Source organism: Camelus bactrianus, chromosome 1 (genome assembly GCF_048773025.1).
Source record: "Camelus bactrianus isolate YW-2024 breed Bactrian camel chromosome 1, ASM4877302v1, whole genome shotgun sequence".
Classification (NCBI taxonomy): Eukaryota; Metazoa; Chordata; class Mammalia; order Artiodactyla; family Camelidae; genus Camelus; species Camelus bactrianus.
This window is the reverse complement of record NC_133539.1, coordinates 92,466,174-92,493,813: the sequence shown is the minus strand read 5'-3', so window position 1 is coordinate 92,493,813 and position 27,640 is coordinate 92,466,174. Positions and strand designations below refer to the sequence as shown.

Here is a 27,640-nt window from a genome sequence, read left to right as displayed (position 1 = left end):
TCCCAAATTAGTACTTTCATTTTCTTTGGATATATACCCAGGAGTGGAATTGCTGGATCATGTGGTAGTTCTATTTTTAGTTTTTTGGGGAACCTCCCTACTGTTCTTCACAGTGATGTACCAATTTACATTTTTACCAACAGTATACTAGGGTTTCCTTTTCTCCACATCCTTGCCAACATTTATTACTTATTGTCCTTTTGGAGATAGTCATTCCAACAGGTGTGAAGTGATATCTAATTTTGGTTTTGATTTGCATTTCCCTGATGATTAGCAACGTTGAGAATCTTTTCATGTGCCTGTTGGCCATCTGTATGTCTTCTTTGGGAAAATGCCTATTCAAATCTTCTGAACATTTTTTAATCAGGTTATTTAGGGTTTTTTGATATTGAGTTGTATGAACTGTTTATATATTTTGGATATTAATCTCTTATGGTCCTATCATTTGAAAATATTTTCTCCCATTCTAGGTTGTCTTTTCATTTTTTTGACGGCTTCTTTTGCTGTGCAAAAGCTTTTGAGTTTAATTAGTCCTGTTTTGTTTATTTTTTATTTTGTTTCCTTTGCCTGAGGAGACAGATCCAAAAAAATACTGCTATGACTTATGTCAAAGAATGTTCTGCCCATGTTTTCTTCTAGGAGTTCTATGATTTCTGGTCTTACATTTAGGTCTTTAATCCATTTTGAGTTTATTTTTGTATGTGGTGCCAGAAAATATTCTAATTTCATTCTTTTACAAGTCTGGCTGTACAGTTTTTCTAGCACCACTATTCTGTACATTTTTTATAGGAGTGCTTCCAAAGAACAAAGTGAATAAGACATATTAATGATGCATGCTGGTTATAAGTGCCCTGGAAAATTCATTGTAAGAAATAGTTTTCAACATGTAAATATTAGTACAAGAAAATACGAGGAATTTGACCAAGGCACTTAGGACAAAATACTAACAAAATATAAACACGGCCTTTTTCACATGTTGAGGAAATAGGACGGGCTATAATTTGTTGAAACCCTTGTTTATGAATGGATTTCCCAGGAAAGTAAGAAGGATTAATTAAAAAAAAAAACTTTCCCTTCTTCTTATAAAAGTAATAAAACTCATTTCAATAGTGTGGGCAAAAAAATTAAAAACCCTGAGAAGAAAAATTCATCAAAGAGCTTTTTGGCTTTGTTCTATTTAAAATTTGTATAACAGGTTCAAGGTGCTAGATCAACCCCTTCAAGAGTCACACATACATGAGGAAATATATGGAGTTTTAGCCATGGATTTACATTATATCTGTCATTAATTCTAATATGTAAATGTGGGGAGTGGGTCTGTTTTCTGGGGGAAGGTTTAAGGCAGTGAAATTTCCTTGCGATGCTCTGCACAGCACAGCCCCTGCAGAGGACGGTAGACCCTTACAATTCTGCTTGTGAGAACAGAACTGCCTCTTCTAAACTCGCCCGTGTCTTTCACCCTACTTCCATCACTGCTTCCTTGCCTTTAAACTTAACTCCTCAGAGTAATGGAGAAACAGAATAAAACAGTTCCAGGTAGATTTGCCCTGAAAGAAATCTTAAAACAAATGGAACCAGCAGTATCCCTTGGCACTTAAAAGTACATAGAACTTTACATCAAGGAAAGAAGGAAAATATCAAATATTTGTACAATTCTCCAAAAGGATCACAAAGGATGTAATGTCAATCCTAGCCATTTAACCCTCAGCACCTCCAGCCTTCAGACAGGCATTTGAACAAAGTTCAGGATCCAACTCTCCACAGGTTTTTCTGGAAGACCCTACCCCAGCCTTGCCCAATCTAAGGCCAGGCTCCCCTCTGCCACAGCCTTGCCCACTGGTCCACCCTGCCCTAGAATTCCTGCGGTGACAGGCAAATCTCATTACGGTCCAGCCCTCAGCCCTGGCTCTAGGATTCTTAAGGGTTTGGGAGCTTAAAGCCCAGGATGGCTCTGTACATGAGGTCTCATGGGAAGACAAGACAAAACCTGACCTCAGGTAAAGTTGGGAGAATCTGGGAGCAGGGAGGTGTCCCAATGGAGTGGCCTGTTCTTCATCCATAGACAAGGCAGTCTGGGGACAGAAATAGAGGTTAATCTTACCATAAGGAAGATTCGGTTGGGGAGGCATTTGGCAGAGAGAAGAACACGGGAAGATTCATGAGAGCAGGACATTGTTAGAAGCAGTCAGAGCCAACCCTCGGTTTTACCATTTGGCTGGAGCAGGGTGTGTGGGGGAGATGGGAGGCAGCATTACCAGAAAGCAGAGTGAGGCTGGGAGAGACCATGACCTTGGAGACCCCACCACTAACCAACTGCGGAAAGTCATGTCTCTACCACTTCACTTCCTCATCTGTGAAATACGTGGAATTCTTCCAGAGAACTTGCAAGTCGCCTGTGCGTGGGAATGCTGCTTGCACTTTCCCGAGAGTCTAGAAGGGGCCTAGAGCCCCTTTCATTGTGCACAACCCTTCCCACTTCCTTGCCTGGTTGCATTGATATTTCAAGCTCTTTTATAAAGTGCAGGTGTGAAAGCAGCCCTTCATCTCTCCTCTCCCCGCCCAGACCTTGAATAGAATTATTGGTTTTCGCAAGAAAAGGTAATCAAAGTGAAAGTAAAGGCTAGGCTGTTATCACTACTGTTGTCTCAGGCCAGATGCTCACTAGCAATACACCAGAAGCCAAAAATGAGAGACCAGGCAGCAGCTGGGATCCAAAAATAAGGGCCAGGCTGGGTGGAAAATATCGACAGATGTAAACCAGAAACAAGAAAGAATGCTTTGTCTGTACATTTCGAAAAGCAAGAGCCTTGAGCTGTGTCCCACATGCCCAGACATAGGTCTGCATCCAGTTTATCTGCAGTGGCCACAGCAAGGTTGCTCAGGATGTTACTTTACTGCTTAGCCACTCACTCTACTGCCTCTCCAGCAGGAGGGCGTCTCCACTCCTTGCCCTTCCATTGGCAGAAAGCACCCAGGGCAAAAAGCCCATTCTTCACCTCTGTCACCTTTCTATGAATCTCAGCCCCATTTTCTGAGCCTTTCTCTCAGGCCAGATTTCTGGGTATCTGCTTTCTGTTTGTTTTGTTCTGATCCTGCATCAATATGCACATTAAGGCAACTATGCAACTCATCTCTTACTGAAAGAACAGTGCTCTTTCCACACCATACTGTGATTAAGAGTGGGAGGTTGCCCTGGTAGGTGTACGCCAAGAGACTCTAACAGAGGTTTTCAAAGCATGTATTATTCCTACGTGCGTGAAGGAGTTTCATCAGAAGACTCAAGAACAGTTCAAAGTTCTCTTTCTACTCCCTCTGCTTTTAAAAGGTTAGAAATAACACACGTCAGTTTAGTAAAATTATCTTCTAAGTAACATCGCACTAATTTGAAATTTCACAGTGAAATAACCATATGCCAGCCTAGGTCTCAAGATGGCGTGTTCTCATTAGAAGCAGAAAAATGATCAAGAGAACTGCCACAGAGGGTTTTTGAGAATCATATTAACGAATAAACCACCTTAGAGCTTGTGGCCAGGAGTAGCCACAAGCAGAGTTCCCCTGTCTGGAAGGGTGCACTGCATCCCTCTCCATCCTGAGGGAGCGTGTCCTATTTGCAAGTGGCGGCTCTTCCTCGTGGGCTGGTGGACCCTGGCCTACACTGTCACCCCACCTCCGCCATCTGGAGGCCTTGAAAATGCCTTGGGAGAAGGGCTTTCTCCTGGCCTTTCTCCAGGAGAGGGCACTGCTGCATGGGTACCAGGGATGGGGAGAAACATGTTGGTCACATAGGGACTAGAGCTGAAGACTGCTCATGGTCGTTTCTCATCTTTCTATAAATCAAAGTAAACATGTTTGTTTGGTGGGAAATTATCCCAGTATTTTATACATTAATAACAGCCCAAAAGGCAGTTGAATTCAATCTAACCAGCAATTATCAACCATCTACTAAGGACTCACTTCCATTCTAGGGCTGTGGAGATAAGAAGATAAAATAAAATTCTAACCCTCAGATAGCTTACTCCCTAGTAAAAGATATAAAGTTTGGGGGGAAAAAATATAAAGTTTGTAAACAAGTAACTATAAAATAAATAAGTAGCAAATGTCTAAAGGGCCAGGGAGGTAACCTACGTAAACAAAGTAAGCAGTATGTAAGAATAACAAAATCCTAGAAGTGGGGGGAGGTATAGCTCAAGTGGCAGAGAGTATGCTGAGCATGCACAGGCTCCTGGGCTCAATCCCCAGTACCGCCTCTAAAAAAATAAAGAAACCTAATTACCTCCCCCCACCCACACACACACACACAAATTTTAAAAATCCCAGAAATGGAACCAAACTCCATCTTTACTACATGATGGTATAAGCATATAACTTAGTGTGAATGTAGCTGATTTCCATATTATATTTTATATTAAAAAATTTAAACAGAAACAGAAAAAGAAAAACATTTATATTATTATTATTGTTATTATTATTTTATAATTCATTATTGCTTTGATTTGGAGTCAGAAACCTGATACCTTTTCTTCTGAACCAAAATGTCAGTGAAGCCCTGTGTTTTTAATGTGATGTACGGAATGCAGCCTTAAATATGTAAACTGGGGTTGGTAGGTAGTTTTTTTTAAGATTCATTTTGGAATAAGCTTCTCCTAAATGTAAGTCCTCCCAATGTGGATGGGTTCTTAGAAGGAAGATGATTTCCTCCAAGACGGGTATGCAGTCCCAGCTTTCACCACTGTCATAGTCTTCAATACCATTTTGTAGTACAGCTTAATAACTTCATAGCCCTTCATTTGTACTATTAAGTTACTATTAATCTTAAAATTAACTAAGACAGAAAGTTAAATATTACTCGTTCATTTTCTTATAGTGTGAAATCCAGTATTCAAAGGCCCCATTTTGGAGAATAAATCTCAGGCTACCATTTTCATATCTGGAAACTGACTGCAATGTGGAAAGTGAACCAAATTATTCTTTAACAAATGAATTTCCCAAAGACTCTATGTTGTCAGGGCTGGGAGAAGCCAATGAGACATTTGTGCAAACACTTCTGAATGCCACGATAGAAAAATATTCACAAGGTGCCAATGAGTTGTCATGTCAGCAAGAACTTTGGGACTTTGAGCCAATCTCTGTAAAGTGGAATGGGACTATTTCCTTTGATGACATGAACAGTTGAAAAAAAAAACTCTCCAACATTACAGCACAAGTAAATCAGCAAATTCATTAAGCAAACACTGGCCTGCTTTTGCTCCAAGATATAGAAGAATAGCTGATTCATGGTATTAATTACTGAATCCATGGCTGTCTCATTTTAGCTTTTTAGCTCAAAGCAATTCCTGGAGGAAATTAATGGATTTATGCATAGTGCCCCTACAAATACTGCCACCCCAGATTTGTTGCTTGATGGATCCAAGTTCAGCCCCACCCTTTGTGAGAACCTGATCTGTGGCGACACTTAACCTTTTGGAACAGTGCCTTCTACATCCAGTGGTCTGAGACCGTTCTCATCACAGAGTTAGCCATTTTCTGGTGTTTTGCCTTGCAGAGACTCCTTGTTCAAAAGTTCTTTGGCCACTCCAACATTCTCAAAACATCTCAAATAAATATAGCTAACAGTGTGCTATTATTTATATGTGTGCTAGTTTGCTGTAATAGAAAATGCCACCCCAAATTTAACTTATTGTGAAAGTTCTCAGCCATATTTTTTAACATGCTGAGATCCAGTGTTTTAATTATACCAATATTTGCAAATGCTTGTTTATGCTCTGGACACATAATTCCTGCTACATTCAAAAGAGACTCTTTTATAGAAGTGTTATCTGTTAAAAGGTTTAGATGCCCAGGCAGTTTTTTCACTTAATAGAGAACTGCATTTCACAGCAGACCATTTATTTTATTCTCATTCAAAAACAAACGCTGCTATTTCTTCAGTCCATTAAGTTTCCCAGCACCCATCTTTTCTGTATACCACTCATAGCTGGTTTCATTATGGTACCTTAAGTTGTCATTTTTCTTTGCAAATGTTCTTTGGATAGTCATCACATCCACCAAAAACAAAGTGCACTGCTATTTTTTTTCTTGAAATACTCAACTCTGTTTTTTAGGAGATGCACAGTCCATTTTCCTCTAAATGTTACAATAATGAAAATAGCAGCAGTCACATGGTTTGCAAATACAAAGGAAGGTGTGTGACTGACTAAACAGGGAGGGCAAAGCCCTTCCACAGAGGGCACTGCCCCTCATATTCAGGGGATGTCTGCCATGTGGGGACACTGGTTAAGGGAAGCTAGAAATCAGACATTTTAAAGAAAAATCTCCTAATTATCAAAATGTTGGTTACTCATTCCAAATTTATTAAAATACCAAGTAAGTCAGCACTGTCTAGCCAAGCAAAACAAGCCTGCAAGCTGAGTGCCAATCCATGAGCTGCCACTTACAACCTCTGGGGACGAAAACTGTAACAGTAAAGTCATCTATGTCCTACCTTTGTTTTAGTCCCCTAGAACTAAGAAGAGAAAGGGAACAATTACATCAGCATGCTTCTATGGAGTATGAATCCAAGGGCCATGATTAATTTGGAAATTTACTGATGAGGCAGCAAAACGCAGTTACAAAGGATAACCTTCTCAGACTCCGGCAGGAGTGGGGAGTCCTGGGCATTTCCCTTACCAGGTTGCTTGAAGTTAGAGTCTGCATCTGGAAATCAGCATAATAAAATTGCCTTGTGAGTTTGTCAAAATGATTAGAGATGAAAGTATACACATTTCTCAGGGTATTGTTGGCATTTGGAAGGTGTTCCATAAATGGTAGCTATGACTGTTGTTACAAAACACAAAACGTGAGTTTCCAACAGCATTTTTGGTTGCCCTACAAACACCAGGTGTGCCCGGCTGCTCTCCCCCCTGCCGCCCCTCCCTCTCTACATCCAGTTGCATCACTCAGCACAGGGGTCCGCGCCACAGCTCGCTCCTCTGGCCGCTCAAGTCTTCTACCCCCTGCCCTGCCCGTGCTCTCACCTATACCTGGAATGCCTGCCCCTCCCTTCTTCGTCCAGCTACCTCCTTTGCAACTCAACCAAAATGTCACCTTTCCTTAGAAGTCTGTCTTTAGGGCCACCTCCCTTCAGTCTGGGTTGAGTGCTCCCTCACATCCTGCCTTGCGTTTGCCCCCATCCAAGCATTTGTCAACTAGGTTGTCAACTGTGAGCTCCTGGGAGAGAGGAGCTGGGGCCACCCCCTCACTGTGCCTGTCCCCGAGCACCTGTGTGCAATGCCTTTGCCTGCCATGTAATTAGGGCTCAAAAAAAAAAGTGTCAAGGAAGAGGGGTGGGAGGTGTAGTTCAGTGGTGGAGCACATGCTTGACATGCACAAGGTCCTGGGTTCAATCCCCAGTGCCTCTGTTGAGGTGGGAGGGTTGGGGGGCAAAGTTAAAAAAAAAAAAGTTCAAGGAGAAGGTATGAGGTGTTGAAGTAGCAACAGCCCACTCAGCGTCTGCTTCCCTCTTGCTTTACAAATGCAAATATTTGGCTGCTGGTTATCTTTCTCTTCCTCTTGCCTTTCCAAGCCTTACTTTACTCAGGCTACGGCCTCCACCCCATCCCCAAATCAATGGAGATTTCCATTCTGGAGTAGCAGGTAGTAAGACAGAGGGTGCTTAAGTGTCACTTCCTGGGGCTTGAAAGTGGGACTGGAAGGCCCTCTGAGAGGGTTCCTTTTGAAAGGTAATAGAGAACACAAAATAGAGTCCTCTATTTTGGAGGCAAAGGAAGGAAGAAATATGACCCAAGGTCTTACCTTTACTTTCAGAACTGGTGACTTCTTAGCTAAGCAAGAACAAGAATGGGTGTGCAGCCAAAGCGGGCTTGGGCACTGCCATCTCGCGCACCAGCGTACGTGGACCTGGGTCGGGGCTGCCCTTAGCACATACGAGGCCTCTGAGTAAGACAAAGCATCCAGAGGGATGCAGAGGGATGTAGACCTTTGCTGGGGGACTTAGCAATGGGAGGAGGATGGGCAGGACTTCAGCCCCCAAGTGCTGCTCATCCAGGTCCTTTCAGGAACGACCTACTGAAGTAGCCCTGATGTAAGAAAAAGTGTTTCCCTTTATGCACAATATTAGGGAAATGATCATGAATAATGTGCAAATATTTATTCTTTTCTAGGAACATGGGTGACGTTTGGAGGTCAAATTTCAGATGAGGTGAGTTACTTTTGGCTTCCATTATGCTAATGAGAGAAAATGCAGAGCAAACTGTATGGGTAGGAGTACTCGTCCTGGGATGCTGGCATTTTATAAGGATGATATTTTTAATCATAGGAAATGGTTAAGATTAACTCAATTTATTTTCATTTTTATCTTGCTTCTTATATTTTTCACATTTAGACAATTCATAGCCCTTGAAGTTGTCAATCTATTATATGCGCAGGCTCAATAATTAGAGAACAAACCAGTTTGGAATTAATATTTAGTCACTTTATGAAAAGATTTTATTGCTGGGGGTGTGTGTGTGTATTTTAGCTTCAGTTTGCATGGACTTTCCTGTTTTAGGATGGAATCTCTCAGTCCTGGGCAAACTGGGACAGTTGGTCACCCTGGTTTGGGCAAGTTAATCCAACCTCTCTGATCCTCAGTTTCTTTTATGCAAAATGGAATGGCAATGTTGACCTTGAAGGTCTGTTGAAAAGATTGACTATGTTATGCATGTCAGACATTTGTATAGCCCTCTGGACTAGTAGGTAGCAGACACTCAATAAATGGAATCTATAATAATTGTATTTACCATTAAATTCCTTTAAATCTCCATTTACACATTCAGAGCAGTGCTTACCAAAGAAATATTCTTCCCTTTGCCTTCATGGTGTAAGTGAGCTATGGAGTAACTGAGTACCAACAACTCCCTGATGAAATCCCCTCCGGTCCCTCCGAGCCTCCCTTATCTTCCTCAGCACCCTAAGGTGTCAGGGGAAGTGTACTGAGTGGATACACTCAGTGGGATCCTGTTCATTCCACATTAATTAGATTTACTAACACTTATATTTACCAACGGTTAGCCCCTAAGCTTAATGAACTGATGCCTCTGAAGTGCTCAGCCCTGTGCCTTGCCCAGGAATAAGCCCTTTATACGGGTACTTCTTACTATCAGTCCTATAGAGACGCTTGGGGAAATGGAGTGTCTTTTCTGCAGCTCCCAAGGTCACCAGTGTTATTTAACAGATCTCGGTGGGGGAGGGGGGGTCTCATCTTCATATTCTTATCTGTCTAAATGCTTGTTCCCAGTATTGAGCATAGATCACTACACAGAGTTTGTCACATGGGGCAGTCCTTGGGAAGCAGATGTGTGGTGGAAATTAGCATGCAGAACAGTTATTGGGAAGTTGGACCACAGTGCCGTCTCAGCCATGACCTCAGCTGCCCCCGTGGGGAGCTCGAGGCTGAGATGGCCTTGCAGAGTGGTCCCAGGGTGGGGCAAGAGGAGCGAGCATTTGCATACCTTGTATGACCAGTCGTTGGATAGAGGCTGCCCTGGGAGGCAGGTGTGACCTTGGGCTAGGCGACTCACTTTAGCCAAGTGCCATCTGATGGCAGCATTCCTAGCAGCTAGGGGGATAATCCCTGAGCTCTGAAGGAGGGCCAGGTGGCCATCCCAGGGTTGACTCCTGGACCCTCCAACTGGCATTGGGAAGGGTGCCTGGAGGAGGCACAGAGGCAAGTCCACGGGTATCAAAGCAATGGCTGCAGGCTTTAATCAGATGCAGAACAGGTACATGGAAGGAGAGAAGTCTAAAGTTAATAGTCTCCTGGGTCTAGCAAGTACAAAACCTTATACTGCCTTGGTGCTTAGAGGGGAAAATGACAAAAATATCTTTCCTTTCAGAGTAGAGGGGTCAACTGTAAACATGTTACTTCCCCCTTCATCTTTGCTCTCCCCTTGCCAGTGTCTGCCTGCTCTGCACAGAACCCAGGTTGCCCAGGTCAGAGTGTGCAGGGCTGGCCTCTGAAACGAATCATTTCAAAATTACAATTCTAAAAACTACACAATAAAGCTGTCGGGAAGGGTTACAGAGGCTCTCACCTCATACGCACACCAGAAAAAGAGCTATTGTCCTTTCCGGAGAGCAGCTGTGGCTCCCCTCCCTGCCACCAGTGATGAGACTGCCCACAAGAAGGAGAGGAGACAGCCAGACCACACTCACACCTGTGGCTGAACTGGTAGCACTCAGCTATTCCCATATGGCAGTGCAGCCAAAAATACAAATAGACACGAATATGGGATCCCGGGATGACCACACCGTAATGTGCTGAGTGACATAAGCATCAGTGCGGCCTCGGGATGTGGTGATGTCCCCGTTACTGGAAGAGTTCAACTATTTATTAAATAGCCACTTGGCAGGAATAGTGTCAAAATGATGCAAACTTGAAAATAGGTAACTGTGAGGTCCCTCCCAAAGCTGATTTGACTTCAGCAAAAAACCAAGATAGATGTTACTCACGTGAGTTGTAATATTTTAAATAGTGATAAGAGCGTACTCCCACCTCATAGCACTTAATCCTCAGAGCTCTATTTGTCTTTTCTCACCTGTGGGTTGGTGAGGCTTCCTTTGATTGCAGGTAACAGTAAACCGAATGCAAATTGGCTTAATCAATAAGAAAAACTATTTCTACTTTCATATTAGAAGTGCAGGGGCAGGAGAGGGGTGTGGCTCAGTAGTAGAGCACATGCTTAGCATTCAGAGGTCCTGGGTTCAATCCCCAGTACCTCCTCTAAAAATAAATAAATAATAAACATACCTAATTACCTCCTTCTTCCAAAAAAAAAAAGTGTAGAGTAAAAGCAAGCTTCTGAGTTGACCCAGTCAGAGCCTCCATTCTATTTCCTAGTGATTCTCCTGGCTTTGTGTTCCTTTGTGCATCAAAGACTACACCCTCACCTGGTAAGAGAGTGGTAGGAATTCTGGTCTTCGATTAGAATAGCAGTAACTCTTGAGAATAGAGTATTGTTTCTAAAAAGTCTGCAAGAAGAACAGGAAAAGTGTTCCCAGAGGCCCTCAGCCAGCCTCTCCTCACATCTCACTGGCCCAGATGTGTCACGTGGCCTTCGCTGATGCACGGTTAGCCCATCAGGCCCCCACTGGACGGAGGTGAGGTCAGCTTCCCCTGAGACCTGTGGGCTCCCTGGGGGACCTGGACAGAATCTTCATTTTGCAGATGAAGAAACTGAAACACTGAGAGGTCAAAAGATGTACCCACATTTATTGATCTAGTGTGTGGTCCACTCAAGGCCAGACACGGGTCCTCTGACTTAGTTCAGTGACTTCTTTTCATTATTCCACATTCAGGTCTTCAAGTCTCTTGACTGGGAAACATCTCAGCAATCACTCAGTCCAATTCTCCATCCAGGATTCTCCATCTTACCTCGAAATTTCTTTCTAGATAAGACTTATTATACACATTTACTAATAGTAACCCACTAGTATGTCATGCAACACAATCCAAGGATGATAGACAATACAAGCACAATAATTTCTAAAATACAAGGCAGTCATGATGTGAAAAACTATACTGGTCTTAAATTTAATTTCCACTTAGGATAAATGTCACATCGTAGCAAATTAAAAGCAGTAATAGCATTTTTGCTGCTATTCCTCTAATGGATTTGCATGCAGTCCATTTTGCTAGCCTGACAATTTTCTGGCTCTGCTTATTTTTAAAAAATAGGAAAAGAGTTTATCTTGGAAATGCTGATGAAGCACCTTTAGCCTACAATGAAAAACATAATGGAATAATCAATTTCAACTATTTGCGAGGTGTGTAATTTTTCAGTTGACTGATAAGTCTACCAGCAAAATGAAAAACTGTCCTTTCTTCAGTGTTGTTGACCACCGTCCCCACAGAGCTGTCCCTCATGGGGTTGTTTCCAGGGACCCTTCGTGCTGCTCTCTCACACCTGCCGCTTGTGTTCAGCAGCACGACGGAAGGAACAGGGAGCTGGGTGAGCTACTTGCAGGCTGACCGGTGAGGAGCCGGCCCCCAGGTGAGCTGGCGCGCTCACTGCCTCCGCTCTGTGTCATGTCTTTCTGTGATGGTGCCCCGGGTTGTGCTGAGCTGTGGGCGGCAGGAGTTTTACAACCATCCCAGCTCCGTCTAACCCTTGGTTCATCAGCACAGTCTGCTAAGCCTCCCGGGAAGAAAGGCATGAGCTTTTAGGTCAGGAGTCACCCAGCTGCCAGAACTTACTGGCTTGGGGAAAAGAGGAAGAAAAGGAATGAAGCACCAGTGATACAAAGGACCCGGTTTGTCACAGAGATTCCAAGGCCACAGAGAATGTGGTCAAACTGAGGCTCCCAGCAATGAGAAGCAGAAGCCGTGCTCCTGTGGCCGCCTTATCCCAGCATGGAAGGAAATTCCTCAGGGCCTGGTCCAGGCTGAGGGAAGGGTTTTTTCCCCTGTACAGGCTGGTTGAATCTTCTTTTTTTTTTCTTTCTTTCATACAACTGAGAAAAGCAAGAGTGGTCCGTGGGATTTCCATGTTCTTAAAGACCACCAGAGGATTCCAAGTTGCTTCCCAGGTTTGGAAAGCACTTGGCTTTTCTGACTGACCTTCGCATCCCCTTGCAGGTTGCTGAACGGCTGATGACAATTGCCTATGAGAGCGGAGTGAATCTCTTTGACACTGCCGAGGTCTATGCTGCTGGCAAGTAAGTCAGAGCCCGGTGTGTCCCTCAGGTGGCATTTCTGGAACAAAGGACCCTGCCCAGACCTTTGTTGACACATTGGCAAGAAGGGTCTATCCATCCCACACGTGTTGATGCCACTGCTTTTCTCCCTGCCTCTCCCACCCCTGCAGGACTGGGGACGTTGACCATCTCTGGGTCCATCTGCCCACCCAGACCTTCCCCACTCTGGTCCCTGTATGAAGAATGGACTGACTGGAAGCAGTAGCCACGATCTACATGAGGGGCCGAGGTGGTTGGGACCGGAGTGCGAGCAGCAGAGTTCCATAAATGTTAGCTGAATGTAATTCATTCAAATGAGCAGCTTCCAGTGTGGTTGTTCCAAAGCTAGTCTCGTTACTTCGTAAGCACAGCTCATAGCTCCTCAGCCCTGCGGTGAACTGGGACCTCCTCTCTGCAGGAAAGCTAGGGCTGCTTTTCCTGTTTGCAGGCCTGTCCCTCCACCCAGCAATACAGGTAGATCAGAGATTAAAGGAGAGACTCCCAAAGATGCCAAGAAGCCTGATTTTTTTTTCTTCAACAAACCATCTTTTATTAACACTATTATTCCAAAATCACTCCAACAGGTTATAGCACAAGAGCAATTTTTCCAAAAAACCTTCTAAAATATAGTACTGAGAAGACAATCCTCAAAATACAGAATATCATTATATATTGAAATCCTCAGTCAGCTAGCTATAAAGGGTTTTATCACCTTTTTCGCCTTTTTTTTTTCAGTTGAAGTATTGTCCATGTGCAGTGTTGTGTTAGTTTCTGGTACAGCATGGTGATATATGTATACTTTCATAAGAGGGCATTTCAGACCCCATTCTGAGGACAGAGAGGGCTGCAAAGCAGCCTCTCTTGCTGGAGAAGTCACCTCTAGCTCCAAGCTTCCTATGGAGCAGAGAGCATGTCTGGGGCTCCAGGACGGGGCTCACTGCCAAGTCACGCAGGCACCGTGCCCTCGGGCTGGGCCTCGGGGTCCATGCCCTCTGGTCTGCACAGCAAGCGCATTTCAGCAGAAGTGAAGCACTTTGGCCCCCGGCTGTGAACATGGATGCAGGTCCTGGCAGGGAGAGAATCTAAGAGGCTGGACAGCTGCTTGAGCAGCTCTGCAGTTCGCTACCTGGACTGTGGTACATAATCCCCTGCGGGCCTGATGCCCCCGCTCTGGGGAAAAATTATAGTCAAACTGCTGAATCAGGTTCGTAGCTGCCAGGTCAAAGTGCATTCTCCTAGCCTGGGTTTCCTCCTTTTCAAGGGCAGGTCTGTGTTTAAGGACCATCAGGGAGGTTCTGAGCCCACATCCTCGGTGTTTGAAAATGAAATCGATGAGGCCTTGCTCCTTTCCACACATCACTCTATCCCAGTGTTCTTTTCTCGTGTTGAATCCTGCTTAGTACCAAGTGGGGCTAAGGCTGGAAAAGGAAGCAGTGATTAACAAGTCTGTTAGAGTGGTGTTTGTATTCTTGTTCTGAAGGATAATTAGTCCTGATTATAATTATTGACTGATGATCAGTGTGTAACGAGATAGGTTCCCACTGCGAAGTGCAAGGTTGCAAGAGAAACAGACGTGGGGAAAGAACCCTGGGGCGACATTCCATGCCTGTCTACTTGGGGCACGCTCCTGTCTAACCCGCGCCATGCTTTATTACCAGCCTGTACACTCCAACAAAGGCAGACATTTCTCAGTTAAGACGAATCACAATTAGTGATGACTCAGTGTACAGGCCACCAAAGGACAAAGCGCTGATTCTGCTGATGTCCCCATTTACAGAGCCTCTGAGAACACAGCTGCTTCTCACGACGTCGGTCTGACTGGGAGGAAACTAGAAGAAAGTTTTAGTCACCGTAAGCTTGGCTCCCAGCTGGGGTAGGCAGAGGAGGAGAGGACGGTGGGGATGTCTTCACTGCAGCTCTCCACAACCAGCCCAAGGGGCAGGAAGGACACTTCCCTATGACTTCTTACTCCTGCTCCCGCGACAGTGCTTGTCACTGGAACCCAGGACTTTCTCCATGGGGGCCACTGCATCCGCAGTCCTGGCTTTGGGACATCTAAACCCACACATGGGTTTTTTCACCCTGCAAAATTGCCAGCGAGTCAATATTTTTTGTCTGAAAAGAGTGAGGTCTCATTGTCCTCCCCAGGCACCATTGGAGACCACAGCCATTAGAAAGAAACCCTTGACTCCCACCAGACACTGCCAAGCAGGACAGTTATTTATGGGATCAGTGGCTCAAAAACACCAAACTGCCAAATGACTCCACTGCTTCCTAGTATCAGGACCGCAGGCGGTCTCCTGCCAGTGTGCCAGGATTTGGCAGGTGCTTCGGGAACGCTCCGGGAGCAGGATTCTGCATGCACAAGCAGAAACAGCGGAAACTGTGCCACCAGCCGAGAGTGGCTTCTATTTTCGGGACATGTAGGCACTGAGAGTTCAAACCAGGAAGGGATCTGGTGTTTTGGATTGACTCTTGCATTTCCAGGACACTGTATCCTAAAATATTATGTTTCCCCTTCAGGGCTGAAGTGATCCTGGGGAGCATCATCAAGAAGAAAGGCTGGAGGTAAGGTCTTCACCATAGTCACTTACTTGCCTTTAAAAAGACTGTGATTATTTTGCACCAGAGAAAAGAAAATAAAATCACATGACAACTGACTGAAAGGCTGTCAAAAATAAAATGTCAACTCTTGGTAAAGAAATGATTTACAGTGCTTTGAAAATAAATATCAGTGAGTTCATTACTTGTGCTTCAAGAATTATTGACTAGTCATTAGTGACAATGAATCACCATGGGGATGCACAGAGGAGGAATGTTCATGAAATATTCGTGCCTCAAAGAAAGTGGCATTTTTGTGGTTTCCGACTGCCATTTGTGGTCATCCGGTGAAGGAAGCCAGCTGACAGGAAGCTGATTATCTGTACACATGTATTTATGTTCACTGTAAATTTTATCTATTAGATTTTTTAATTGAAGTATACTTAGTTACAATGTGTCAGTTTCTGATGTACAACATAATGTTTCAGTCATACATATATCATTGTTCATTTAGTTAACAACTCTGGATGCAAAGAAACGAAACAAGAATCCCTTGGAATATATATCCCAGAGCTTTCTTACCTGAACACAATTAGCCAGCACTGAGTCTCCTGTGTGCTACAGCCCTGGTGTCTGGGCATTCAGGAGAATGCTTCATCTGCTGTTCCCGGGGGGTTATGTCCCATCCCACCACCATCTATAGCCAAAGCCAGTAGTGATGAAGGATGCTATAACATGCTTCCCCACCCCACCTCACTACATGTGTCAACCCAGCAGTCACCTCTTCCCCAGCATGAGGACAGAATCAGGCAAACCCCAGTGAAGACCACCGGACAAATGTGGCATCCTCTTCTGCTCTGGTGTAAGATCTGCTGATGGCCAAATAAGTAACAGCCATATAGTATGAGTGGCAGCAGAAACTCAAAAATGTATGGAGATATATGAACAAATAAAATTTGGTGACCTACTTTCTGCCTCTCTCCTTACCTTTCCCCACTCCAGGAACTGTCAGGGTATGAAGAGAAAATTGTATTCAACCTTAAATTTGGAAAGATATTCACATCCCCACCCAGTTCTCCACCTCACCTGAGTTCCCTCCGCACCCAGAGTGTTGGTCCCTCCATCGCTGCTCACAGAGCACTGTATCATTTCCAAGGGCTGCTGTACCAATGTGCCACAAAGGTGGCTTAACACAACACTAGATTATTCCCTCGCAGTCCTAGGGGCCAAAAGTCCAAAACGAATGTTTGAACAAATGAATCCTTCCTTCCCTCTTCCAAGGTTTTGGGGGTTGCTGGCAATCTTCTGCCTTCCTTGGCTTATAGCTACAGCCATTCAACCTCTGCTCTGTCACCATGTGGCATTCTGCCCTCGTGTGTCTGTATGTCCTCTTATAAAGACTCTAGTCATATTGGACAAAGGGCCCACCCTACTCCAGTACGACCTCATCTTCATTTAACTCATTACATCTACAATGACCCTATTTCCAAATAAGCTCCCATTCTGAGGTACTGGGGGATGGGACGTTATCACATCTTTCAGGGAGGGACACAATTCAACCTGTAACAGAGGCCTTGGAGGTGATTCCACTGACAAGCAGTGAAATCAGCAGGGAGGTGAAGGCTGCCAGGGGACACCTGAGGACAAGGGGGAGCTTCATGCAGTAGCTCACTTCCCCTTTGCACCCACAGGACGTTTAGTCATCCCTCACTATACGCTGCAAAGCTTAATAAATACCTTTGGTAAAAAAGAGATTAACATGCATCTTTCACAAACTGCCTTCCAGTCTTGCAAGTGAACACTCAGTGTATCCTCATGCTACAGAATATTGGTACAAGTTCATATCTGTTCACAGCTGCCCACCCGAGAGTGTCCAAAAAATAAACCATAACATCACAGCATGGAGGCAATAAAAGCCGTTTCAACTGGCATCCTTGGCTTCTTGTCCCAAGGCTATCACTTGCTAGCTGTGTTGTCCAGAGCAAGTAACTTCGCTTCTCTGAGCCTCAATTTCCCCTTCTGTAAAATGGAGGCATAACTGTTCATGGAGCATCGTGCTGATAAACTGAGATAAAGTACATAAAAGAATGTTGAAGGCTGTGCTATATCAATGGGAGATACTCATACTGTCATTCTTCACCCACTCAGAAGAGCTGCTCTAAATGCCTCCATGAGGTCAGTGATAATTCACCAGGTTGCTGTCCACTCTCGCTGTTTGAACATAAATATTAGGGTGCACGCCCACGTAGGCCAAACATTTTACAGAAAGCCAGATTTTGGAAAAACAAGTCTATGGTGGTATTTGGATAGAGCGTGCAGCCTTGGCAGGCCCAAATGCTCTGAATAATGCAGAGGGCTGCACGCATGCTTTAATAAGATTCCATCCAGAGCTTTTTGTTGAAGCTCTGACAATGCTTGCTAACGGAGGCCTGGCTCCCCTGTGACAGATTGCCATTATACCAGGTATCACGAGGTTGACGGATTAAGCTGGAAAGTGCATCAGCCCTTTTGGGGTGCATAATCTCCAGATGCATATATCTGTGGGCCTCCTGTTATAGTGATTCAAATTACTTTTCTGGGAATTAACTTCATTGGGATGGGAGTACTGACATTTCCTACAAATTTTTCTTGTTGCAGCCAAGTTGTCAGAATTGTCACCGTCGTTGCCCATTGGTTATCATTAATCATGCTAGGCTCTTCTACCTGAGGGCCCCAGGCATCGACACTACAGCTGATGGAATTATAAATGCCTTATTTCAAATATTCCCGAAGTTTGGTCTTAACCTTTGAATCTCAAATGCTTTTTTTCCCCCTAAACCAGTTCAAATGAATTATATACCTGGAGAAACTAAATCACACTGAGATCTGCCTCCCAATTTTAAATTATATCACTATAGTTCTCAAGACATATTTCATATCCCACAATCATAGTGATGCAATTGCATTTCCTGCCCTTGGGTGTGGTTTTGAGAAGGTAATAAATCTGCTGACAAGATTTCCACATTTCATTCCCTGAGGAATGAAACTGGTAAAACATTGAGTTATGGATCTTAGGACTGTTTTCCTAAAATAACATTTCCATTGAATAAGACATGCAGAGCAATTTTATTTCTATCTATTGACTATTATAATTTACTTCATTATTCATAGTTCCATGTAGTCAGTTCCTGCCTGTGAAGGCAATGGTGGGAAAAGGTCATAACTCAGAGATACTCGGGTCCATGGTCCTTGGCAGAGGCCAGGAAAGTTCAGATCAATCAGCATTAGGTCAGATGCTCGATAAGTGTTAGCTGGTGGCTGCTTGAGCTCCTAAAGCAATCCATCCTTTAAGTCCTTTCCCTTACCGTTACTTTTCACTTACCATTCTGAGCCTCCATGCCTACCTCTCACCTGCCAATCACCCAAGTGTTGCCACAGCCCTCCTCCTCCTCCGGCCCCTCCCAATAACGCTCCCTTCCCTTCAGGCCTCTTTCTTTAGGATCTGACTTCAAGTCCCTACTCACCAGCTTCCTTCTGTCCTTACATTTCAATGACATAAACCAACCATTTATCTCCTTGCCAATTTTTTAAAATGTGAGATACAATAAGTTCATTATGGTGCTATAATAATAATATGACCCGGTACAATAACCAGCAGTTTATTTAATATTTCTCTATGTGTTTGTCTGTTTACCATACAGGAGGTCCAGCCTGGTCATAACAACCAAACTCTACTGGGGTGGAAAGTAAGTTCAATACTTCTTATTTTCCCTGCTTGACAGGAAACAATCAGTAGTTTGTGCTTTAATCCTTTTATGCAACCATTTTACATTCAACGTACTCAAATTAATTGGTTTGGAAAGAAAGATTGTTTTTTTCCCTCACATGAAGGAAATAGCAATTTGCCTGGGATTCAGGTTTAGCAAGATACCCCCAAAGAAATTTAGTGCAAAGCATGTGGTCACTTGTTACTAAGTGATTCATGGAGATTTTCAAAATACCAACCTCATACTTAGAACCGTTTCCAAAATAGAGTTCAAATTTCAGGAAAAGAAAATAAGCACATAGCATCACAGATGAAAAGCTACTCAAATCTGCCAAAACTCAGAGACTTCTACGGAAAGCAATGATAAAAATATCTTGCCTCGCCCCACGTGTGAGTCTCTGATCATTTCTGTAGAAGGCTCTGAAAATGCTGATCAAAAAGACCATCTCAGTGAAGAATAACAGGAAGCTGCATGTATCACTTGCTGTCAGGCCAAATGAAAGAGTGGTCCTCTCTCTGTCGTGGGATGCAGAACACACTTCACAGGATGAACTGGCTTCTGATGGCCCTGCTGGTGTTTGAACTGGTACTTACATTATTCAGCAGGACTCAGAAGTGGCCTCTTTGTGAGACCACATGTGAGAAAACATCAAGCTATTCCATATACCTTTTCATGGAAACCTCCGAGATTTCCATGGAGTCTTAACAAAAACAAAGACAAATGCAAACAAACAAAACCTAATTTACTTCCCTCTGATTGACAGGGAATAGTTAAAAACAAATTTGGAAGGAAACTTCTAATCAAAATGTACGTGTATACACTCACACGCTGATATTTTATTGATGTTTTTGAGTTGTTTACGATTAATATGAAGACAGAAATGTGGAACTCAGATATTTATTCCTAGTGCAGTCTAATAAAAATAAAGCAACATGGTGCCCATAAGAAATGTTAAGTTTACATCGTGTGTACTCTGATTCCTAGTGCCATTTCTTGATGATTTGCGATGGTACTCAAAACCTTGCCTATAATTTAGAAATAAACAGGAAATAAGACAGTCTGCAAGAACCATTATGTAGTAGAGTGCTACATACATTATTATCTAATACACTTTTAGAAGATACAAAATCACCAAAGGCGAATGATAAACTACTATGTTTTAAAAGGGGGTTGCCAAAGTTATTGATGTTGAAGGAATATTTCATCAGTACTTTAAAACTCAAAGACCACATTTCTTTCTCATTGGCCAGAGCCTGAGGATGGTCTGGGCAGGCAAAAGTCCTGGTCAAAGGTTTGTCTTCTTAGGAAACTAATTTAAGGAAGACTTGGTACATCACATTTTAAAAGAAAATAGTTGTTCAGCTTCTTTTGAAAGTCAAAAGACACTTCTAAATTTGTTTCCTTTCTCAGAAAAGCCAGTGCTACCAGTAGCCTGATAATCTTATAGTAAGTAAGCTCACAAACTTTTTTTTTTTTTTTTGGCTTGAGATTGGTTAAGAAGATAGTAAGGCTGAGCCACATGTCAAGTGTCAAATTACATATGGACAAGGTGCACATGCCTGAGTTGTTATTAAGGCGATGTGATGTCTGTCATGGTTAATTCATCTTCTGGGGTCTTCAAAGAAGAGCCGCTCAGTGTGCTGCCCACCAGCCTTGTTTGCTCAGCCTGCAGTAGCGCAGAATTTGCCAAAAATAGGGCACAAAATTAACCATTTAGTCTAGAATGATTATTCTTCTGTACTTTTGAAAGAGTGATTTTTTTAAAAAAGCACACCCCCACTCAAAGTCATTTGCTTCTTTTTCTTGTCAGAGCTGAAACGGAAAGAGGGTTGTCAAGAAAACATATTATTGAAGGTGAGTACCGCTGCTTCCATTTTATTTTTGTCTGTGGGCTGCTGAGTGCAGAAAGGTACCAACCAAATAGGTTCCAAACACATTAGGAAGGGAAAAAATTCTCTATGTAAAGAACCACAACCAACCAAGTTTGTCCCTGGGCCTGAGTGTGGGGAGTGTGGTGATATAAAGGGAGAATGAGAACTCAAAAGAAAAAGACTGCATTTTCTAGAACTCTTCTCATTTACGGCTATGCTAACATTAACAAAGCGCGTCTGCAAGAGTCTTTAAAGAGCTTTGTTGAGATGTAATTTATATGCCACAACAGTTTCCCCATTTAAAATGTACAATTCTTTTGTTCTGAGAATAATTACAGAGTGTGCAATGGTCATCATAATTAGATTTCAAAACATCTTCATCTCCCCCCAAAGAAACCTTGTATCCACTAATAGTCACTTCTGTTACCTTTTTTTTAAAGTTAGGGTTTAACATCTGCCATGCATTAAAAAGTTTCAAGTGGAGTTTCTCAGAATGTTTTCTCCTACTCCTAAAACTGGGATGGTTCCATGTTTTAAATCACATAACAAAACGGTTGTTTACCTGAAAGGCAACTACAGGCTTAGACACAGCTTTTTCCTATAAAAGTACACAAACAATGCCCTTATTCTTCCAGTCTGACCTACCGAACTATTTCTGTTCTTTCATGCCAGATACTAAAGAAATTTGATCTGCTAGATTTTAACATTGGCACAAATTTAGGTTTAATGACTGTGGAATGGCTGAATAAATAAACAGACTTTCAGAACCTGAGAGGACCTTGAGATTCCAAATGAACATAATAAACCTATTATTGAAATTCCTACTACCTCCTTGTGAATCCAAGGAGCATGTTGTTCCTAACCAGATCTCAGTCAAAACTTTAGGCTCATTGAAAAAGCCTTTCATATGATTTTTTTCAAAACTACATTATGCACAAATCAAGCTAATTTTACACTCTGAAAATTAACTCAGGTGGCTAAGGTCACCCAGCACACAAGTGGCCTGAACTCTACATGAACTGGTCTTCTGTCTTATTCTTAAATAGTACTTCCCAAATGTAATGTGAGTGTGAATCTCCAATGTTGAAAATGTCACCTTCATCACAGGACAAGTACCAATGAAACCAGAGGATAATGACTTGTAAACCTCTTCAAACTTTATTTTAGGTCTAAAAATCTCATGTCCCTTCTTTTTTTCCTGTAAAATTCACTCAATTCCCTAATTTCAGCCTGCCTAGAAATATCTTTTGAGCTGACTCTCTTGCAGTCGTGAGTGTTTTTGTCTTTGTCTGAGACTATAAACTGAAAAATAACACCAACAGTAAAACGTAATAATAATTGATTCTAATTAATCTTCAATCTCAAAAGTTTAAAATTTTGTTGAGTTTCACCTTATGAACAATGGAGTTCCTGTTAAATTTTAGAACCTAAGAGAGAGATTGACTTAGATTTAAGTTTACTGGAGTCACTTGAAAGCTATTTTTCTTTACATAACGCAATGTATTCTCCTGTGGACTTCTGAGGAATGGCCAATTAACTTCTGGGCATCTCCTCAAGGGCAGGGAATGTTTCTCCTGCTCCTCCTGTTTTTCACTCCAACAGACATTGGGTCAGCACTGAGGGGCAGGCTAACATAAAAAGTGCTTTCAGTGAGTGCATTCACTGAATGGGAGCATTTACCTCCTTGGGTTACGATTAACTGTTCAGATAGCTCTCTGGAGCCAAGGTTAATGCATTTTTGCACATCTACTTAAACTTAAAGCAACACCTGGCCCCAAGCCAATGCTCAACAAACATTTGCTAAGGGGAGATAGAACATGACTGTTTGTTTCTTGGAGATAAACCCTAAATGGCTCTCAAGGAGACATTTGTTAGCATGTCTTTATGTTGCTACAATTTAGCTATAAGATTAAAGCATCCAAATAGGGAAAAGCAGTGCCACCTGACTGGGTTTGCAGTCCCAAGAAGATCAAACCAGAAAGATCATCGAGCTCCATTTCATCTTTGGAAAGATGAGGATACTAAGATCCAAGGAGGCGAAGAGACACTGGCAAGATCATTCAGGCCAGCCCAGTTTAGTGCCCTGGATCCCAAGTCCTGTGCCTCACCTGCACATAGACCTTTCCTCTAAATGCCAGACCGGCCCATCCAGCTGCCAAGAGCTCCATGGGGTTGACTGATGTGCTGACACCACCACCAACAACCTGCTTTTCCCTGACCTCCCCATCTTACTAACAGTCACTTCTCTTCTCACGCCAACATCTCAGAGTCCTCCTCGATACCTCTACCTCCACATTCTGTATTCAGCACACCAGGAGTTCTCTTATTTCTACTTATACAACTTGTCCCAAGTTTGAACACACCTCACCAACTTGGTCTGCTTCGGTGACAGCCTCACTGGTCTCCCTCCCTGCCTGCCCTCTGCCCCCTACAGGTCATTCTCAGCAGGACAAGTGAGCAGTTCAGAACACAAATCTGACAGCATCATTTCCCTGGCTTAACTCTCATTTCCTTACCTCCCAGCCCCTCCCCATATTTTTCCATCTCATGTAGAGTAAAATCTAAAATTCATACCATGGATTCCAAGACTTCATGTGATTGAGATTTTTCAAAGTGAGTGGAGAGTGTCTCTTATGAGCACAACCTCCTTTTACTCCACTTCAAACCCAGAGGAGGGACCAGGTGGGTCACTGACGAGATGCACCATTTCTTATATTCTCACATGAATACTCTAAAATCTTGGCCTGACTATCAAGGGGAAAAATGCTTTCCAGAGGAAGAACTGAGAGATGAGGAACGACTGAGTACAACGAGGCTGGCTGGCCTTTACGTCAAGTCCACGTCATGACTTACGGCTACACGTTATTACCTTGAACAGCGAAATCATGCCAGCAGATGCCCTCAGCGTGCACTTTTTGCTCCTTGGGGATAAATGCTGTGTCCATGCCTGTCTACCCACCTAGAGTCGGGCACAGTTTCAGGATCAAATCAGAATTCAGTACACATGTAGGGCGTGGAAGAGGAAAGGACTTAAGTCACGACTGATCACACAGCATTCCGACAGGGCCAAGTTAGTCATAGCTTCTCCTAGGTTAACTCTCAGCCCACAATGAGATCTTCAGAAGGGACCGAGGGAAGGGGCATCATCAGAAAGGAGGGCGTTTTGTTTCCAGTGCCAGGTAGGGGCCAGAACTGTCACTAAATGCCCGCCTCTAAAACCAGGAGGGCCAGTGAAAATCTTTGGCGTCTAGTCATTCTGAATCTTTCCAGATGTGAGAACATTATAATTACGGTACTTCTATAGGCTGTTGCTCTTACCAAATGTGTGCCAACTAATTTTATTTGCCCTCTGGAGCAGCAATTCTAAAGGTAGTGAGTCTTGATATCTCCACTGCGGACTAGAGAACTGAGTCACACACAGTAAAAGCCAAATAATCCAAGCAGGATCATATGCCAGCGTGCAGATTTCCAGCCTTTTAGACCTGGGGATACCCTGTTACTGGTTTGCTTGGTTATATTTCCCTCTCCTTACCTCCTCCATACACAGAATTGCTTCCAAAATGTGGCTCCTATCATAGTGCTTTTTAAGGTAAATTTAATTTCAAGATGCCCGTTGAGATAGCTGGTAATAACCTGGGCCTGAAAGTCCCCGCAGTTTTTTAAGAACAGACATTGGACTTTATAACACCTGTCTGCCCTAATCTCTTCATCAGTGCTGCTTTTAACAAGCCACCATCACAGACAGTCCTTCCTTAATGAGTGAAAGAAATATTTCCGAAACTGTATTCAAGCACTCCATTTTCCTGTCAGAAAAATAATTGTGGCTGGCCGATAAACCAGTTTGAAAAATCAAATTTAAATGAGCCAAATTTAAATTTATAAGAGCCTCATTTAACATGCAATTAATTTTATGCCTATTATAAAAGAGAAAAACCTCCAGTCTTTCTGAGGAATTAAATAAGCTGATAAGGAAATGCTGTGCCTCATAGAAATGAGATAAAATAATTCTCAAACACTGTCATCCTTCTGGTTGTGTAATAGTATATACAATACATTCTATTTCAGGAAAGTATTAATTTTACTGAAATTAAATATTTTTTTCTGAGTAATCATAGAAATGTGACCGAATGGTTAGGGCTGAAACATAGATTATTGGTTCCAGATTTTTTTTAAGGTCTATTTCCTTTATATTACCACTTAAATCTTTAAAGCTCCTAGTGTTTTTGTTTCTTCTCAAAAGAATGGGGAATAATAGAAATAGTGGAGCTCAGCTATATTTAAAGTTCTTCAGACTTTGTTCCAATTAGTAAATGTGGAATGGAATTTTCATTTGCCAACATTTTATTACTAGGAAAACCCACGTGTACATTAAGATGGAGTCATCAAGTATATGTAAAAATAGATTTAAAAAAATTTCTTCTGTATAGCATGGGGAACTATATTCAATATCTTGTAACAACTTTTAATGAAAAAGGATATGAAAATGAATATATATACATGACTGGGACATTGTGCTGTACACCAGAAATTGACACATTGTAACTGACTATACTTCAATTAAAGAAAAAAAAAAAGATGGAGTTGTCAATCATTTATTTATGATTTACACCATTTTAATTTTTTTAATGTGCAATAAATATAGCTCCATCCCACTATAAGCCCAGTAAGTATTTCAAAACATGACATTAATGTGCATTTTCCAAGAAGAAAGAAGTTAAACTCTTAGGCTGCTTTTCATTCTAAACTTTGCTTCTGGATACTGCCAGATACAGATACAGGAGCCACTGTGAAAGGTCATTACCAAGTGTGGATTCCCAGTAGGCAAGAGCACTAATACCATAGAGAGAGGTCTAAGGCTTTTCTCTGTTGGAGACAAGGTCAACCTTTGATATATTTTTAAAAGGTTCTGAGGGCCAATGAACACATCATTGTATTCAATGTCTTTTTGAATCTAAGTCAGTGGTTCTCTTTTTTAAAGTAAATTCTTGAAGGTAACCAAACTTCAACTATTTCTAATAATGCTCATATTCAGACTTGTTAAGATCTTCCTGCTTCTATTCCCAGGATTGAAGGGCTCCCTCCAGAGGCTGCAGCTCGAGTATGTGGACGTAGTTTTTGCAAATCGCCCAGACAGTAACACTCCCATGGAAGGTGAGTGAAGAAATTTAATAGAAGACTAGAGTGATTAATTCTAGTTGACAACTTCTTCCACTCACAGTAGGAAATGAAATATATTCAGACTGATCTGACTGAATATGAAAAATAAAAACCTTTTCAGTCAATTTCTTTCAGCTGCAATGTTTACCCACAAAGCCAGGGCTCTGCATTCTGCATGTGTATTAATTTTTCAGCAGCTGCAGACACCAGGATTTGGCTCCTGCTGTCACAGTGCTCCAGGTTTGTTTCACTTCTGTGATTTCATCAACAAAAACAATAAAAGTAATTGGAAGGGGAGTTTATAACCCAGCCATCATGACTTTGGAGGGTGCTCTCCAAGAGTCTTCCTATTTTATAATGACTCTGGGTCTCATTAGTTTCCAGTCTGTGGTGGTAATATGAAGTGCTACCATGAGCAGAGGCTTTACAGGAGCGACTGCTTCAAAATGAGACTCTTGGTTGCCATTTGGTTTTTGATTCTCAAGGAGCTGCAACATTTTATCCCCTTTCTGAGGACAATTCAAGCATCACTCTGTGGAAGCTTTCAGAATGTCCCTAAAACCAGTTTTTTTCCATTTACATTTGTTTGTGGAACCTACCTAGGATGATTGAGAAAGAGGATCAAGTTTGGGAGGACAAATTTAAAAAAATGTTCTGGTTAAGTGAGATTTACAGTCATATGGATTATCATATATCTGAGGTGAATGAGAACAAAGATACTTGGGAAAAAAGAAGGGGAGGAAATAATGTTCTGATTATTTGAGGCTTGCTATATGACATGGATTTATAAATTTTCAAAGAATTAGAATACTCAACATAAAATTACACTAAGGTAAATTTGGTTTTGCTGATTCAAAAGGTAATTCAGGATCTTGTATTAAATCAGGTTCTGTAAAGATTTGTTCTTGCTAGAAGGTTATAGAAGTTATGGAAGTTATGAAAGATTGAAGTATGTATAAATTTTTCTGTTGCGTTTCTGACAAAATGCATTTCTGACCAAAAAGAGTTATGAAACTGTTTTCCATGCTATTTGTGTCTTTCAACTGCAGAGTAATGTTTAAAATATATACTTATATATCTGATTTTCTCCTAGAGTTTTCTACTTTCTTGATTTGAGTAAATTAGGAGATTATTATAAAGCAGTACCATTGTTGGAAATTCATGATAAGAAATTATCCATGGAAATGACACAAATGCATATTTTTATTAAAGCAAAGACTAGGTGTTTGATAAGGCAAATCATAAACATTTTATTCATGTAAGAAGTGCTTATTGCAAGGATAATATGATGTCACACCATTCTCAGTGTCACATTAAAATAGCACTGAAGCTATCATGTGAGCACAATTGTCAAGCAAAATGCCGTTTAGTGGCGGCTGTGAAAGACTGAAATTGCTTCCCATTTTAAGTGCCTAGTGACTACTTTCCTCTTTGGAAAAATGTCCTTTGCAATTATGCTATGTACAGGATAGAAGAACATCTGGGATTTTTTTTTTTTTTTGGCTCATTTTGCCCATTCTATCACTGTCTTTAATCTGAGGGATATAATGTAGACGTCTCTGAAACAGAAAACGTTATAATTTGCATTATATACCTACAGAAAGAGGAAATTTC

At 42.2% G+C, this 27,640-nt stretch overlaps 1 protein-coding gene across 3 annotated transcripts in view; it reads left to right on the top strand.

The window, feature by feature from the left end:
• The window catches only part of KCNAB1 (potassium voltage-gated channel subfamily A regulatory beta subunit 1), a 344,031-nt gene that overhangs the window by 264,672 nt on the left and 51,719 nt on the right, over positions 1-27,640 (top strand). For all 3 annotated transcript variants that reach the window (XM_045514502.2, XM_010952021.3, XM_010952022.3), the window contains exons 3-8: positions 8,160-8,197; positions 12,614-12,693; positions 15,235-15,279; positions 18,933-18,977; positions 20,809-20,852; positions 25,934-26,020. In XM_045514502.2, coding sequence (XP_045370458.1) covers positions 8,160-8,197; positions 12,614-12,693; positions 15,235-15,279; positions 18,933-18,977; positions 20,809-20,852; positions 25,934-26,020 — 339 coding nt within the window. The remainder of the gene's footprint in view (positions 1-8,159; positions 8,198-12,613; positions 12,694-15,234; positions 15,280-18,932; positions 18,978-20,808; positions 20,853-25,933; positions 26,021-27,640) is intronic.